At 45.0% G+C, this 16,891-nt stretch overlaps 2 protein-coding genes across 2 annotated transcripts in view; both read right to left on the minus strand.

The window, feature by feature from the left end:
• Nucleotides 1-10,584, minus strand: part of EXOC6 (exocyst complex component 6) — a 318,511-nt gene extending 307,927 nt beyond the window's left edge. The window contains exon 1 of the mRNA XM_060034465.1: nucleotides 10,525-10,584. The gene's annotated coding sequence lies outside the window, so the exon portion shown is untranslated. The remainder of the gene's footprint in view (nucleotides 1-10,524) is intronic.
• A 153-nt stretch (nucleotides 10,585-10,737) lies between these two features.
• HHEX (hematopoietically expressed homeobox) lies at nucleotides 10,738-16,558 on the minus strand. The gene is made up of 4 exons (XM_060034469.1): nucleotides 16,114-16,558; nucleotides 13,820-13,998; nucleotides 13,572-13,622; nucleotides 10,738-11,850 (listed from the first exon to the last, which is right to left on the minus strand). The coding sequence occupies exons 1-4, from the start codon at nucleotides 16,475-16,477 to the stop codon at nucleotides 11,638-11,640; spliced, it is 807 nt and encodes a 268-aa protein (XP_059890452.1). The 5' UTR covers nucleotides 16,478-16,558; the 3' UTR covers nucleotides 10,738-11,637.
• Between the last annotated feature and the right edge of the window lie 333 nt (nucleotides 16,559-16,891).

The raw sequence follows: 16,891 nt of genomic DNA on the forward strand, positions 1-16,891 counted from the left end.
ATGGAATTGTTATATAGCAAGTAAATCATTATTATGCTTGGAATAGAAATATATTTGTCTTTATCGGAAATTCAAAGGATGTTTTCTCTGGTCTTCAAAGTCACACTACTTTGTCTTATTCAGGTTTATATCCCCAGTGCTTCTCATAGCCACTGGCACATAGTAGGTGCTCAATAAATGCTTGCTGAATGAATGGCTGAATTAATAATTTGATGGAAGAATTGTAATCAACATTAGCATACTTAAATACTCTATTATTTTATGGCCAGTCTGGGAATTACTAGAAAGATTTTCGCTTAGAACACTTCCCTATGGTGAGCTGTCATAGTCCTTGAAAGAGACTGAGCCTTGATTCAACCTTACTGAGTACAAGTAAAAGCAGCAGCCCAGCACAGGAACTTAACACCAGAGAGCCAGTAAAATGAGAGATTCCTCCACCCCCTCAACACCTCAAATGTATAACCAGTGAAATACAGATGAACGTGTTCTTTAGAAAGATACAGAATAGAAAAACCTAGAATCTTAGTGTTAAATGCAACATTAAAAATGACCCAGGGGGCTTCCCTGGTGGCGCAGTGGTTGAGAGTCTGCCTGCCGATGCAGGAGACATGGGTTCGTGCCCCGGTCCGGGAAGATCCCATATGCCGCGGAGCGGCTGTGCCCGTGAGCCATGGCCGCTGAGCCTGCATGTCCGGAGCCTGTGCTCCGCAACTGGAGAGGCCACGACAGTGAGACACCCGCGTACTGCAAAAAAAAGAAAAAGAAAGAAAGAAAAAAATGACCCAGGGAGTTCTCTGGTGGCCTAGTGGTTGGGATTCCGGGTTTTCACTGCTATGGCCCAGGTTCAATCCCTGGTTGGGAAACTGAGATCCCACAAGCTGTGCAGCACGACCAACAACAAAAGTAATAAAATGTTAAATTTTTCTAAAAAAAAAAAAAAAAGACCCAGTCCAAGACCCTCATTTTATTATGAAGAAACAGACTCAGAGAGGGTAAGGGATATGTCCAAAGTCATATCACTACTTAACAGCAAATCCAGGAGTCAAAGCCAGGCCACCTTTTCATGGCACCTTCATAATCATTAACTGCAAAGTAAAAGGAACATAAAAGTAGAGTAGGATGCCAACAAAATTCCTAAAATTACTACATAAAAATACTATAATTACTGGGAGACCCTATGTCCAGAATTAAAATAAATTTGAGGTTCTTCTTTGCTCATTTGACTTGTTATTACTTAGTTTTCTTACCATGAACCATGTGTAACATAAATTAACCTTGGAAAGTTGTTTTCAGAAAAAAAAATTTTTTAATTTAATTTTCCTGAGTGGAAAAAAATAGGCAGTAGCTTAGTTACTAATATTCCCAACCCTCCTGGTATGCAAAGGGTTGCTATCATTTGTTTCTTTTTTTAAAAATAAACTTATTTATTTATTTTATTTATTTTTGGCTGCATTGGGTCTTCGTAGCCGTGAGTGAGCTTTCTCTAGTTGCAACGAGCAGTGGCTACTCTTCATTGCTGTGCTCAGGCTTCTCATTGCGGTGGCTTCTCTTGTTGCAGAGCACGGGCTCTAGGCGCGCAGGCTTCAGTTGTTGTGACTTACGGGCTCTAGAGCACAGGCTCAGTAGTTGTGGCACACAGGCTTAGTTTCTCCATGGCACATGGGATCTTCCCGGACAAGGGCTCGAACCAGTGTCCCCTGCATTGGCGGGTGGATTCTTAAGCACTGCACCACCAAGGAAGCCCTGTCATTTGCTTCTTGATGATGCCTGTGGTCTTCCTGCTTTCTTTCTTTCCAAGCACCTAGGAGTCTTAGAATTACAAATGGATCATGTCATTTGAAAAATAAGTGTCTAGTTATAATATGTGAAGTGTTATTGTTTTTAAATATTTGTAAACTTTGTGGTACAGTTTTTAATTTCAGATGGATTATTTAAAGTAGCATGAAAATTCATACAATGAACTACTACACAGCATTTGGAATGAACAAACGACATCACACAATAATGTGGGTGAATTTTACAAATAAAAAAGTGAACTAAAGAAGCCAGAGACAAAAGAGGACTGTATGATTCTATTTATATAAAGTTCAAAAATCAACAAATGACTCTACACTGTTTGGACTCAGGATAGTGGCTTCCTTTGGGGCAGAAGTGGGCACAATGACCCAGAGTTGGTATAAAAGGAGCTTCTAGGGATCTAGTAGTTTTATGTCATCATAAGGATTCCAGTTACCTGGTGTCTACATTTTGTGAGCCATACACCTATGATTTGTGAACTTTTTTTGTATGTAAATTATACTTTACTAAGACATTTCCTTAAAAATTAAAATAAAATCAACATTAAAAATTTCATTTGTTTGGGCTTCCCTGGTGGCTCAGTGGTTGAGAGTCCGCCTGCTGATGCAGGGGACGCAAGTTCGTGCCCCGGTCCGGGAAGGTTCCACATGCCACGGAGCGGCTGGGCCCTTGAGCCGTGGCCGCTGGGCCTGCACGTCCGGAGCCTGTGCTCCGCAACGGGAGAGGCAACAGCAGTGAGAGGCCCGCATACCGAAAAAAATAAAAATAAATTAAAAATTTCATTTGTTTAAAAGTATATATTTTATAAACATATACTTTAAAAAGTTTTTGAAAAATAAAACACCATACAAATGTAAATATAGTTTAGCGTCCCATGTTCAGATAGTACTCAATAATGGCTAAGATTCAGAACAATATATTACAGAAATTGCAGGCTTAAATTCCCTGGTTACCATTAGTATTGTGTTTTTCTTAATGCCTGAAATAACATCTAAACAAGGGGCAGCTGCTTCAGGCAAAATCATATTTGGGTGATTTTAAAGACCTTAATGAGATCAGGTAATTGCTTGGTAAAGCTAAAAATTTTACCTTCAATTAACTAATCAACAGCACCATACATCATCATAACTATCTCACTCCCTTCCACCTACATACCATCAACTCAATACATGGGAGGCAGGTGTCTAAGAAACCACTTCCTCTGGACATCTGAACCTGCGCTCAGCGGCCATTTTTTAAACATTTATTGAATTAGTCTGCCTAATTTAAAATTAATGGAAAGTCTGTAGTAATACAGACTCCATAAGCTGCTGAGGAAAGCTAAAACATTGAACCAGGGTGTGAAGCAAACACATTTTATGTTCCTTCTACATTTGTTTCTTTGCAATTCATGTACTTTAAGAAATCATTTAAAAGCATTTGGATTTCCTGCTTCCATTTGCTAAATGGATCATGCTGATAAAAATAGTAGTAATAACAGGCTACCCCGAATGGTGTCATCTTTCAGTAAGCCAGGTATATTTTAAATGAAACTCTTGATTGAAATTGAGAAGTGTGAATTGGAAATTGAATGAAATTGCCAAATCTAAGGGAAAGATGGCCAATATAAACCCACAGAAGCACTTCCTCTTAAAATTCATGTCCGTCAAAGTGAGAGAGAGGCAAGGACATATATACACTACCAAACCTAAAATAGATAGCTAGTGGGAAGCAGCCGCATAGCACAGGGAGATCAGCTCGGTGCTCTGTGACCACCTAGAGGGGTGGGATAGGGAGGGAGGGAGACGCAAGAGGGAAGAGATATGGGAACATATGTATATGTATAACTGATTCACTTTGTTATAGAGCAGAAGCTGACACACCATTGTAAAGCAATTATACTCTAATAAAGATGTTAAAAAATTTTAAAAATAAAAATAAATCATGTCCATAAAAAGCGGGGGGAGAACATCTTTTAGCACTTGTTTAAAGCACTAAACAGACCTAAACCTGTCCTCCTCCCACCCATGACCAAGCCTGGCATAGACTCTCCTGTACTTGCAGTCCTTACTATGCTTTCTACTGTGCTGTGGGAGCCATCCAGACAAGCTATACTTCTGATGGTCAAGGAATAGGAAATATAATGAGAGTGCAAGGCTTGGGGAGGAGGGGAAATGTCTCTCCTTTCCGTTGGGGAGGGCACGTGGTTTTCATTTTCATTCTACAGTACAATATTTATTAAAAGCTTACTGCATGGGACTTCCCTGGCGGTGCAGTGGTTAAGACTTCGTCTTCCAATGCAGGGGGCGTGGGTTCAATCCCTGGTCAGGGAGCTAAGATCTCACATGCCTCCTGGCCAAAAAACCAAAAAACATAAACAACAGAAGCAATATTGTAACAAATTCAATAAAGACTTTAAAAATGGTCCACATCAAAAAAAAAAAAAAAAAAACCTTACTGCATGCCAAGCCCAGTGCTAGATGCTGGGGACCCCATAGTAAGCCACTGAGCTGCTCTATGTTCAGAGGCCTTTGTGGAACATGCATCAGTGGATCAAATGAAGAAGAAATGTAATGATACTAGACAGTTTATATAATGGGAACACCAAATAACATAAACCAGGGACAGATATTTTTTTAAACACTTTAACAGATATAAAGTGGTTTGTTGTTTTTTTTTTTGTCCGCACCTCACAGCTTACGAGATCTTAGTTCCCCGATCAGGGATCGAACTCGGGCACCCTGCAGTGGACGTGGTCCTAACCACTGGACTGCCAGGGAATTCCTAAAGTGTATTTTATAACGCTCATTTCCCCAGAAAACTGGAAATGGTGCTCCAGTCAGCTTATTAGTTTCTTGTGTAACAGAATAATGTGCTATACACACAGAAGCTTCACAACCCCTATACTGTGTGGTAATCCCTTCCAGATTTAATGCTGGACTTGAATTAAAACAAAAAGATTACATAGAATGAACAAAAACCCTCAACTCTCTTCTTATACCTAGAATTAGACTTGGCTTGATACCTTCTCAAGGGTACAAAAGATTAAATGAGGAACTTCACGTTACAACATTGACTGGTACAGTAATTGAGGTCTTGGGCTTAACTTCTCGGTGACAGTTTCCTTATCAGGAAAACAGGGTAATAACAGTAGCCACCTCAGAAGATTTTTGTGAGAATTAAATGATATAAACTATGTGAAGGACTCATATAATATTCAATGCACAGTAAGTGCTCAATGTATGTTCATTCATTCATTCATTGAACACATACTACGGAGCACCTATTCTGTGTCAGGCTGGAGATACACGGTAGCAGACAAAACAGATAAAAATTCCTTTGCTGCGGCAATAACATTTCACTGAGAGACAAATAAGTAATAAATAAATAAGTTGAAATATGATATCCAATTGTAATAAGGGAAATAGAGAACATTAACTTGTGGGAGGGGAATAGGGAAGAGGGAGTTGTGATTTTAAACAGGATGGCTAGGGAAGGCGAAGCCTGAGGGAGGCAAGGGAGCCAGCCAGGAGAATGTCTGGGGAAGGAGAGTTCCAGATGGAGGAAAGTGCAAAAGTAAAAGCAAAGAGATCTGTGTGACTGGAAAGGGAGAATGCAGTCCATAATCCTTTTTTCCAAATGCTGGAACCCAAACACCTCTGATGATTCTAGTCATACTTATTCCCTGCCCTCCTTCCCTTCCAGGTCTGTGAATTTGATTATCTCTCTCCCTAGAACAGCACTCCATTTACTTTCCTCTGTGTTAGGACCTCTGGAAGGCTCCGCCAGGGCATCCTGAGCCTACCCCTTGCACCACCTCTTGGGCACCTCCACTACCCCCCAGTGCACAAATGCTTGACCCCTGGGGACACACGTATTATTACTTTTTGATTATTATTATCACTATTATTGACCCCTGGGGACACACGTATTATTACTTTTTGATTATTATTATCACTATTATTGCTTATCCTGGCTCAAAAAGAAAATAAATAAAAAGCTAAACTAAAAGAACTGTCCTTGGAGGGATGGGGGCAGTGTATTAGGACTCCAGCAACATCGCCCTCAAACTTAGGATTTTCACCTGAAAGCTGAAAATTTCTATATATTTGAAGAAAATCTTAGGCCTAACTGTGACCTCTAAAGAATTGAAACTAGTCATTTTCTATTCTTTTTTTTTTTTTTTTTGCTCTGGACGCGCAGGCTCAGCGGCCATGGCTCACGGGCCCAGCCGCTCCGGGGCATGTGGGATCTTCCCAGACCGGGGCACGAACCCGTGTCCCCTGCATCGGCAGGCGGACTCTCAACCACTGCGCCACCAGGGAAGCCCCATTTTCTATTCTTAATGGGGAAATAAACTGAATGAGGAAGAGGAATCTTGAGATGGAGGAAATGGGGGAAGGTTGTAAAAGGGAATAAATTTTTAAAAAGTGGAGAGGTGAGGAGGGATAAAGGACATAAACTACAAATGAAAAATATAAACAAGTTTAATGGAGACAAACTGAATAGGTATTTCTCTTCCTGCCAGTACCTATGAATTGGGGGTCGGGCAGGGATGAGGTTACCGTTAACCCTTTCTTGTCGTAGTGTTATGGAGTGATGAGATGGGTGATGAGATTTTTGAATTTTTAAGATTTTGAATAATACCAAACTCCCCTTCCAAATTAGAAAAAAAAATTCTAATGTTTAAAAAAAAATTTTAAGTGAGAAGTTATCTCCTTAGCTTTCATCGAGAAAATCGCAGTGACTGAAATTGGCAGTGACTTTTTTAAGCAGCCACACGAGAAAGTTTTCGGCCGCCTCGAAAACCTCGCGGCTACCGCCGGATGCTCCAAAGTCAAGATCCTCCGCAGACAGGAAATGCCTTTTCCAGCCCCAGGGTCTCCTCCCCGCGGCCCTCTCTATTGTCTGGAGAGATTTGTGTACATCCGACTGAAGAGGTTTCCCGCCTGCAACTGCGAATCAAAGAGCTGCTTCAAAAGAAGGGACTCAGTGGGGGCTTTCTAGCTTTTCAGGCTGACACTTGGCGCCCACTGTGTGCCAGGTATTGATGCCTCCTCTCAGGTGAGCCGCCCACCTCTCGAGGAGTTGAGGCTGAGAATTGAGCCCAAGGCCCCCAACCAGCAAGGGAGGTGGAGGGGACTCGTCTGCCTTACTTCCAGCCCTGCTCTTATCCACAACGGTAAGATTCCTGAGTAGGGTTCCCCACAGCCATATCTGAAGGGGTAGCTAATGTTCTGTAGACCTTGGACCTCAGGTATACTGGTGGGTGGGAGGAATCTCCAAAGTGCTTCTCATTCGGATTCAACAACAATACAAAAAAAAAAAAAGTATCAAGGGATAAAATCAGATTATATAGAGATTCCAGCTGGAATTTCATGAAACCCAGAGGGATGAAAAGTAAATGTTAGTACAACATCTGATTATTTTTACTATGAGATACCAAACTCCTAATTAGAAGCATCATGAGTGATTGTTTAGTTTTCCACATTTGTCCCATGCTGTCAGTATTCACATAAATATCACCTCCAATCACAGATTTAGAGGAGCATTAGATTTTAAAATCATTAGATTTTAAAGAAGAATCAAAAGGGTGAGATTTTGAGTTCCCATCGTCTTCCTCAAGGCAGTATAACTGAAATGGGGATTTTTGGTAAGTGTATTCTGTCCCCAGCTAAATGCATTTCCCCCAAGTCTAGATACATTTTCTTAAATCCCTGCCCTGCCCCCATTAACTAAAATGAATATTCACAACAATGAAACCACACACAGAAAAAAGGTTGTCAGAAATGTTGAAAGAGAATAGGTACTTTCACTATCAGAGATGGTTTCCTCTTTTCCCACAAGATGTCTTATCAGCCTTCACCCTGAGAAAACCATAAAAAGTAAGAAAAAGAAACCTTATGCAACAGTTCTCTAAATAAAATACTACACAGCAGCCTAGTCATTCCTAAAAGTGATGTTGTTTAAAGAGTCAAAGTACATCATCCAACAAAATCAATATCCTATTAAGTTAGAAAGGGTTCTGAATATCAAAGACTGAGGAACTGAATAACTTAAAGTATAAGTACATGACCCAGGGGATTAATCACACACTGTCATGGTGAAATTAGGGCAATTCTTCCAATCATTAACGTTTTGCTTACAAAAATGTGCTTTTCTGTTTGTCTTTCTGCTAAATGATAACCGTTTTCAAGTTGAATCTCCTGATAAAAAGAGTTAAAAACAAGACAGGAGTTGTGCTGTAAAGGTCATACATGCTGCTTCAACATGAAATAGCCAAAAGACAAACAAATGAAAAATGCCTGGATTGTAGGAAGAATTTGTAAATACTCATTGGCAATCTGCAATGGGGCACTTTAGAAAACAGTTAATGCCAACCTGTGTCCTGAAAATACTGTACTTCCTCCAGGTAACATGCTGTGGATTCTTAAGGACATGTTTAGATTCAGAACGTGATCAACTTGAAGAGAATTGGGAATAACTTTAAATTGGAAAATGGCCTGGTTTCAGGGATTGTCTACTTTAAAACAAGATTTCACTCCTCAATTTTTCTAGTGCCAATCAATACATAAACCTGTATTCCTCTGCTTCATAGTCATGATACAGTTATTCTCAAGAATAAACATTAACCAGAGGTTATCTCCAGGAGTGAAACACACACACACACACACACACACACACACACACACACAGATTTCAGGATTGCTTTAATTCAATATTAGGCCCATAAGCCTCCTGTTCTCCCCAGACTCTGATACAGACAGTCCTCTTTTCAAATGAGACTGACTATGACCTTTGAAACCTTGATGAAACCTGTCAGGCAGGGACAGGGAGCCTGGAGCCTACAGATGAGGGGAAAGGAGACCCTCCCACTGGATGTCTACTTTGGGCTCCGACATTGGGGAGAACTGAGTTGGGAATTGGGGTGCTGGTAAGGGTCACGTAGATCAACTAGACCATCTTCATTCAATAGATGAAAGAACTGAGGCAAAGAACTAAAACTCCAACCCAAATCTTTAAACTTCCAGGCCAATGCACACCTCTCTGCTTCAGGACCCAGGACAAATTTTCTCAGAAATTAAAATTCACAGGTAAGGACTTCCCTGGTGGTCCAGTGGGTAAGACTCTGCGCTCCCAATGCAGGCGGCCTGGGTTCGATCCCTGGTTGGGAAACTAGATCCCACATGCATGCCACAACTAAGAAGTCCGCTTGCCACAGCTAAAAAAAGATCCTGCACGCCGCAAGGAAGATCCCGCGTGCCGCAACTAAGACCCAGTGCAGCCAAAATAAATAAATAAAATAAATAAAAAATAAATAAATGTTTCCTAAAAAGGAGTCCCCTGTTCATTATTTTTTTAAAAAAAGAATTATCTGAAAGTAGCAATATAGCAAGTTTGATGGAAAAAATTATTAAAATAAATAAATAATAAATAAATAAAATTCACAGGTAATTCCATGGGCCTTCTTGGAATCTAAGGAGGCAGGGTGTGACAACACCCTAAGTGCAACGACTTTTTCACTCTCTTCATCTGAGTGCTCATGTCTGGGAAGCCACAGCCCTGGTCAAGCCAGGCCAGGGGCAGAGGCATTCCTTCACAGGACCCCAGCCCAGAGGCACCCAACTCCACAATAACTAGAGGCCTCCATGGAGGCCCAGGCTAGAGGAAGGGATTTCTTTCTTTTTTTTTTTTCATTTTTATTGGAGTGTAGGTGATTTACGACGCTGTGTTAGTTTCAGGTGTACAGCAAAGTGAATCAGTTATACATATATCCATTCTTTCCCATATAGGCCATTACAGAGTATTGAGTAGAGTTCCCTGTACTACACAGGAGGTCCTTATTAGTTACCTGTTTTATATATAGTAGCGTGTATATGTCAATCCCAATCTGAGGAAGAGATTTCTGGACTCCCCCCTCCCAGATCTGGCTCTTCGTTTCCTGGAATGTCAGGAACCTGACGGCCCCAAGTAGGCAAGCAGCTGGGCTGGCAATACCCGGCCGGTCAGAAACCTCAGCCCACCCTTCCTCTCAGCTCCACACCCACCCCCAGCTCAGCACTTCATTCCTCCCCTCACAATACCTCTTTCTCAGCCCTGCTCCCTCCCCTCAGCCAGGAGCCCTGCGCCCACCTCCCCTCGTCCTCCTCAACGCTGCCACCCTCCTGTTCCCACACTGGCAGGAACTGTCGGCAGGAGGGGAGCAGCTGAGGGAGTGAGGGGTGAACGCGGGTCCCACCTGCTTTTTCCACACAAGAAGCACCTTAGAGCCCCAGACCAGCAGCTTGGGCAACACCTGGGCACTTGTTAGAAGTGTAAATTCCCTGGCCCACCCCAGATCTGCCCAAATCAGAAACTCGGGGGATGGGGAGGGCAATGAGTTCCAACAAGCTCTGCCGGTGATTCTGAAGCTCGCTGAAGAGGGAGAACCGCTGTCCTGTCACAAAGTACTCCCCTCCCCCTAAGCGGACCCCCAACCCGGGCTCGGCAGCCAAAGGATGACGCAGTGTTGACTCACGCGGGTCAAGGACGGCGGCCCGGGCTGCCCGGCCAGCCAAGGTGAATCGATGGCGTTCGGCGGCCCCCGCGCTCCGCCGCGGCGCAGCTGCTCTTCCCTTCCCGCCGCCTGGCGCGCCCGGGGCTCGGGGTCTGCAGGCGGGAGCCACCTCCGCTGCTCCAGACACACACACACCACTCCCCGTCCCCCGCCAACCCCCAGCAAACTCCCGGGGAAAGGCTCACATCTACCTTTCAGGTGCCAGCGCCAGAACCGCGCCCCCAGGACGCCAGGAGCCACGAGCCGCAGGAGCGCCGGTGAGACGCACCGCCAGACGCTCCTGCGCCGGACCCCACGCCCCAGCGCCGGCCCCAGCGCCCAGCACCGCGCCAGTCACCCCAGGCGCTGGAAGAAAAGGTGTGGGTTTGTTTTAATCGAAGAATGAGAGGTCCAAAGAGGTCAGTCATCCCACCGGCGGATTTATTTTATATACAAGTTACTCATTTAAAAAAACAAACAAACCATTTTGGCCATGTCTTTTTTACAGTGAACAATTATATATACACACATTATAAACACTGTTTAATATAAAACACAATATCTACAATCTACTTACATTTAATTAATCTGCTACTTCTAGTTCATCTGTGATTAATTTTAGTCACTGATGAGTCAGTTTCTCTGCTTGAACTGGACTGTACTATCCCCTTAACACCTTGGTCAAACAGGTTCTAAGTGACAGTGCAAAACAAGCATTTAAGATTATCAACTTATATTGATTATATATCTCTCTGACGAAAAGAACACATACATCCCCGAGACAAGAGCTCTGAGATGGTTTTGGATTTAAGGCAGCAGTGTAAGAATGTAACAAAAAAGTAAGGAATGTTTCCTTTAAAATATTACAAGGCTGCCTGAATTGTGGGCCCCCTTTCCAAGGCATACCTCTGGATTTGGGATGTCCCTTTATTTTCCATTAAGTGGGATGTAGAAACAGGTTATAGAAAAATCATTCAAGAAATTCCTATTAAAATCTTTAAAGTTATAACTTAAAAATTTAACAAAAAAGTTCAAAATTACTTTTTATAAATAGAAAAAACAAGTTACTTTTTAAAAAGGGGGTGAATTTAATCAGTGAAGAGTCCCTTTATCATACAATCTAAAATCAGTTCATAAACTATTTAAGTCAAAATTAAGGTTTCAATGTGTTTGTTATTTAGCCAGTGCACCACACATTTTAGGTTTCCAGAATACCCAAAATTGATTCCCTTTCTCATATAGTTTTCCGGTTCATCTATGGAGATTTTCTGTGGCAAATGTTATTCCAAAGCTCAGTTTTCTGAACATGCCAATGTCAGTGGTCATCATCCAGCATTAAAATAGCCTTTATCACCCTCGATGTCCACTTCCTGATCAGAATCCTCTGAAATCTCTGATTCAAGGTCTTCCTGGGAGACAGGGGAGGGCGAACATTGAGAGCTATCCAAAGCACCTTTATTCTGTTCACTGTCTTGCCTCTGGTCGCAGGAATTGTCCAAACTTTCCAGTTCTTCTTTTTTATTGTTTTGAGGGTTCTCCTGAATGAAGAGGATGAAAATGGAGATTGGTGGGATCATGAGATATGAAGAAGTGAGAGACATGAATCAAATGTCTTTTCATCTTCTACCATCTTTTTAATTCTTAGCTTATCAACTGCTTTCAGGTATAATATTTTTATTCAGAAAATACATACTTGTGCTTCTTTCTCACTTTGGAAGAAATAAAATTCCTGTCATATTCAGAGAAAGATTATACTCTTGCCAGATAAGAACCACCAATCACAAATATAAATGTAAATGTGCTATGTCAGATGAAGGCTTAACTCCAGCCCAGACCCGTGGTCTCAAGGTTCTTAAAAGTTTAGGGAGAAAAAGAAATTAGATCACTACAGATACACACTATCTTTATTCTTCAAATATTTAAACCTTGCCAATTAACAAAGTCTTCAGACATTTAAAAAATATGAATGCTAAATAGTGAATTAAGGATAAAGTTTCAAAATTATTAGACTGAATCCTTTTTTTATGCATTTTCCGGAGTAAGCTCACAAACATATACACACATAAATATGTGTAGCAAGTTACACAATCGTGGCAAAGAAAAAATGCAGAACTGGAAGAATGTTGCTAACTGGAAAGAGAGACAAATATAATTTACTTAAAATCTGGAGGAAATTTCTGGAAAATATTCCCATATTACATAGGAACCACTGTTTTTAAAGTCCCTGGTAAACTACCTTTGACCAAGAACCAAATAAGTTAGTAAATTTTTAATCCTGTTTTTGTCTAAAATGCACATAGACACTATGAAGAAATATTATGATATACTGCTAAAGTTTTTTTTCTAAAGCCAGACTATAGAATAATAGATTTACCAAGCTTACAACTATGTAACAAGTCACAAGATCAGATATTGAGAGGGAATCTGAAATTTATCGCTAAATTTTAAAAGGCACGCTGCTTTCAATTTCCCCACTCATTATTGTTTCAAAAATATCTCATTTATTATAAACCGTATATAGACTGGCAAATGAAAAATTCAGCATTTGTCAGATAACTTTGGAGAAGACATCCAGATTAGGACATCAAAAACAAATCTTTAGCTTTAAGTCAACAGAGCTTCTTTAAAAACTGAATTAGCCTTTACTTTTTATCACATATTGCGTAACAAGGTCATTGGAAGAAAGACTGTTAGAAAGTTTAAGCTGCCTTTCAAACAGGCTTGGATATTCTCTTACTGTTTTTATATTCATTTTAAGAGCTAGAAGTAGAGGGAAAATAATTTTTTAACACTTTGATATTTAATTCTTCTAAAAAACAGTGCAAACAAGACTTAAAAGTGTTTATTTCCTTATATTTACCCTTGAGCTCTGCCTAGTTTTATTGTGGCTGTGTAAATAAAAGAAACAATTTTCTCCCAAAGATAACTGCTTAAGTCATTTACTGTCAATTACTTTATCTTTCCTGCGTTAATTAGATAAACAACATATGGGGTTTATAAAACAATTAGCTGGGAGTTTTACTAGCCAGTGTGTGAAAACCCAAGCATAATTGATATAGGAACCGCATTAGGTGCTTTTAGCATTACTGCCGCCTGAACAACTCATCCTGAATTTCAGCAGGACTATTTGCCTTTTTAATCAAGGTGAAGAGGTTAAATAGTCCCTCAAATGACTTTTGCATACAACCTGTAACAGGCCTCGCATTGAGATAACATGATAAAAATATTTATTTCCATAGAAACAGAGCCATGTCAATACCTGTTTTAGTCTTCTCCATTTAGCGCGTCGATTCTGAAACCAGGTTTTGACCTACAGGAAAGACAGAAAGAAAACTTGCCAAGAGCCCAGAATCCCGAGGGACCTGGGGAGGCGGGGAGAAGCCGTTCAGGAGCTGCTGAGCCAAACAGCGATCCAGGCGCGCCAAAGTTCCCTGTGGCTCCACTGTCTCCCTTTTGCCCCGCGACCCACGCCCCAGGAGCCTGCCTGCGCCCCGCGAGCGAGCTCACCTGCCTCTCGCTAAGCTGCAGCATCTTGGCCAGACGCTTCCTCTCGGGCGGGGAGAGGTATTTCTGGGTCTCAAACTTCTTCTCCAGCTCGATGGTCTGGTCGTTGGAGAACCTCACCTGGCCGCCTTTCCTTTTATGCAGAGGCCTCTGCAGGAAAGGGCTCCAGAGCAGGGGTTTGCCTGCGGGCAAAAGCGACGGTTAGTGAGGGCCGCTTCTTAGTGAGGGCCCTGAAGCGGCGTGGCCCACCCCGGCCCTGCCTGCACTGGGGATGACAAAGAATGGGAGGGTAGGCTACGGGACACTCAAGCAGACACATTTACGTATACCCCCTGAGATGTGGACCCAACACGCTCCCACCAATACACATCATACCCACAGACACAGGAACATCCAAAGTCACACATCTACACGGCATGTGCACAAAGATCACACGTGTATGCTCAAAGACACACACCACCATCACATCCATGGCTAGATACAATCATTTTGATTCCCCAAAAGAACACCGACTCTAGGTTGAGCTTAAAATACCATGACCCTCTTTAATCAGTCGCTCTCAAAATTGATACACAACTTTTTTAGTCTAGAGGGCCTGCAGAGAGGTCCTCTCCCTTGGTGAACCGCACTTTCCAAATATCCGTTAGGTTGGGGAAGAGTGGGCCTGTCACACTAGCCAAGGCGTTGCTGCCAGGGTCCAGCGGCCTGGCTACAACGGAAGCCCTCCGGCCCAAGAGCAAGCTTCAGGGCGCGTGGAGCTTCCCATCCTGGCTGGAGGGCGCCGGGCCGCCTCTGATTTCACACCCGGCCGGTGGGGGCGGCCAGTTAGAGCCACCCCGTGGGCTATGGCAACATTTCCGTCAATGTGTTTCCTGTTGGTCTATCTCGAAAAACCCTTTGCTTCCTCCTGCACAGTCCCAGCAGTAACCCAAGGAAACCCAGGGCGCGCTCTGTGAAAACGTTTGCCCCCAGGCCCGGCCTGGCTGAGGGTCCCCCTCCGGCCCAGAAGGCAAACAGAGCCGCACCGGGCCTGCGCCATCAAACCCTCAGGAATGGAATCAAAAACACAATAACTTTAAAAAAAAAAAAAAGAACTAAAATATAATCCCCCCCAAATCTCTCTAGCGATGAGAAAGGAAGGTGGAGAACTGAGTGAGGGACCACACCATAATACTGATGACATTAAAATGTCAATTAATTAATGTTATTTGTCTCCAGGGTGCCTGCAGAGGCTGCCAATAACAGAGTAGATTTTGAAACCCTGGTGGCCCAAGGCAAGGAGCCCCGTTTCATTTAGCCGGGGGCACCAAGGGCCACCCGAGTGCAGATCACGGGTGGCTTATTTCCTAGGCCACTCACTGAGGGGACAAGTCCCGCAAACTCTATACGGCCAACGTGTCCGCGCTGCCCTTCCTATTCCAAAGACGTGTGGGTCAGTCCGTCCGTCTGTCCGTGGGTCTGCAGGCCTGCGCTAAATGCTTTTAAAGTTGGCGATGTTGTTTTTCGAGATTTTGCTTACGTCAGGATTCAGACTGGGGCAAAACAGCCTCAAAAAAAAAAAAAAAAAAAGGGAAGCAACTGGTTATTTTAGCTGCCATAAAGTCACATCCCACACAGAGGAAATGAACAATATCAGAAAAACGGATCCCGGCTATCAGAAGTCGAGTGTTTCCTGAATTTGTCTGTATTGAGGATGTCGATAAAATAATCAGCAGCGTGCACTACTCCGGGGGAAGGGTCTGCTTCATGCAGCCAGGAAAACACTTAACAGCTTCTGAAACCAGATTTACTCCTATCGAGAACTCAAGATTTCCTGTATGAACGGAAAGGGTCAGGCTCTTTCACTGCACAAGCTTGTTGAACCAGGTCCAGCCCCGTAACCACCCCGGCCCGGCAGCTATCCCTGCCCCGCGGGGGCGGCCCGGGCGCTTTGGCTCTCCCTTCCCAGTCCCTCCAGCTAAGGGAGCCCACCCGGGCGACACGCGACCCCAGGACTCCTCCAGCTGCCGGCCCCAGCGGCAGCGCCCGAGGTCCGGCCCGGGCCCGCGCGCCCCGACGCCTGCAAGGTGCAGGAAAACCAATCTGAGTCATGGTGCGGGCAGACTGGGCTGCCCGCCGCCGGGGCCCGCGCCTGCCGTCCCCCGCGCGCGCCCGACAGCCGCTTTTCAATCGCTTTTGCCACAACTTTCTGTTGCCTCCCCTCCGCCCCCGCCGCCTCCTGGGCGCTGCCACCTGCCGGGTGGCGCCTTTCTCGCCGCCGCCCGGGCTCGGCCCCGCCATGACCCCGGCCGCCTTACCCAGGGGGTCGTGGCGGAGCAGGGCGTGCGTGTAGTCGTTCACCGACCGCGGGAAGGGGTACAGAGGGCCCCCGAAGCCGCCGGGTCCGTAGGCGGCGGCCAGCGCGGCGGCGGAGTGGTGCGAGAAGGCGGGGTGGATCGGCGTGGGCTCGTATACCGGGGTCCGGTAGGAGGACACGAGGCTGGTGAAGGAGGAGTTGGGGGACGGCAGCGTGGGCGTGGGGGTGGGCGCGGCGGGCCCGCGACCCAGGATGTCCTCGATGTAGAAGGGCGTCGGGTGCGCTGGCTGCAGCAGCGGCGTGGGCGCGTACAGCGGCACCCCCAAGGCGCCCGCTGCCGCCGGTCCGGGGTGCGGGTACTGCATGGCTCCGCCGCGCTCCGGGCCCTCGGAGAGCTGCCGCCCGCGCCGCGGCGCTACATTTATCCGCGCTCCGCGCTCCCGGCTATAGGCTCTGCCGACTGCGGGGTGGGGCCGCGCTCTCTGGCCCCCTCCTGCCGCTGGGCCCTGCGTCCAATGGCGCGGAGCCCCCGGAGCCGTCTCCCGCCCCCACTCTTGGCCCGCCCCCGCCGGCCGAGGTCCCCGCCCCTGGGACGCGCTTGCTCCCAGGCTCTTAGGACCCTAAGCCCGGCTGTACCCTCGCCGCCGACGCTCGGGGCTCCAGGCACCCTGCCCCGGGACGCCCTCGAAGGAAGCCCAGGGCCGCGTCCGTCAGGCGAGGCGCGAGGCAAGCAGCTGCCTGGAAGGCGGCCTCAAGCGGCCCTAGCCCCGGCGGCGAGG

The sequence above is a fragment of the Delphinus delphis genome, chromosome 16 (genome assembly GCF_949987515.2).
Source record: "Delphinus delphis chromosome 16, mDelDel1.2, whole genome shotgun sequence".
In the NCBI taxonomy this organism is placed as follows: Eukaryota; Metazoa; Chordata; class Mammalia; order Artiodactyla; family Delphinidae; genus Delphinus; species Delphinus delphis.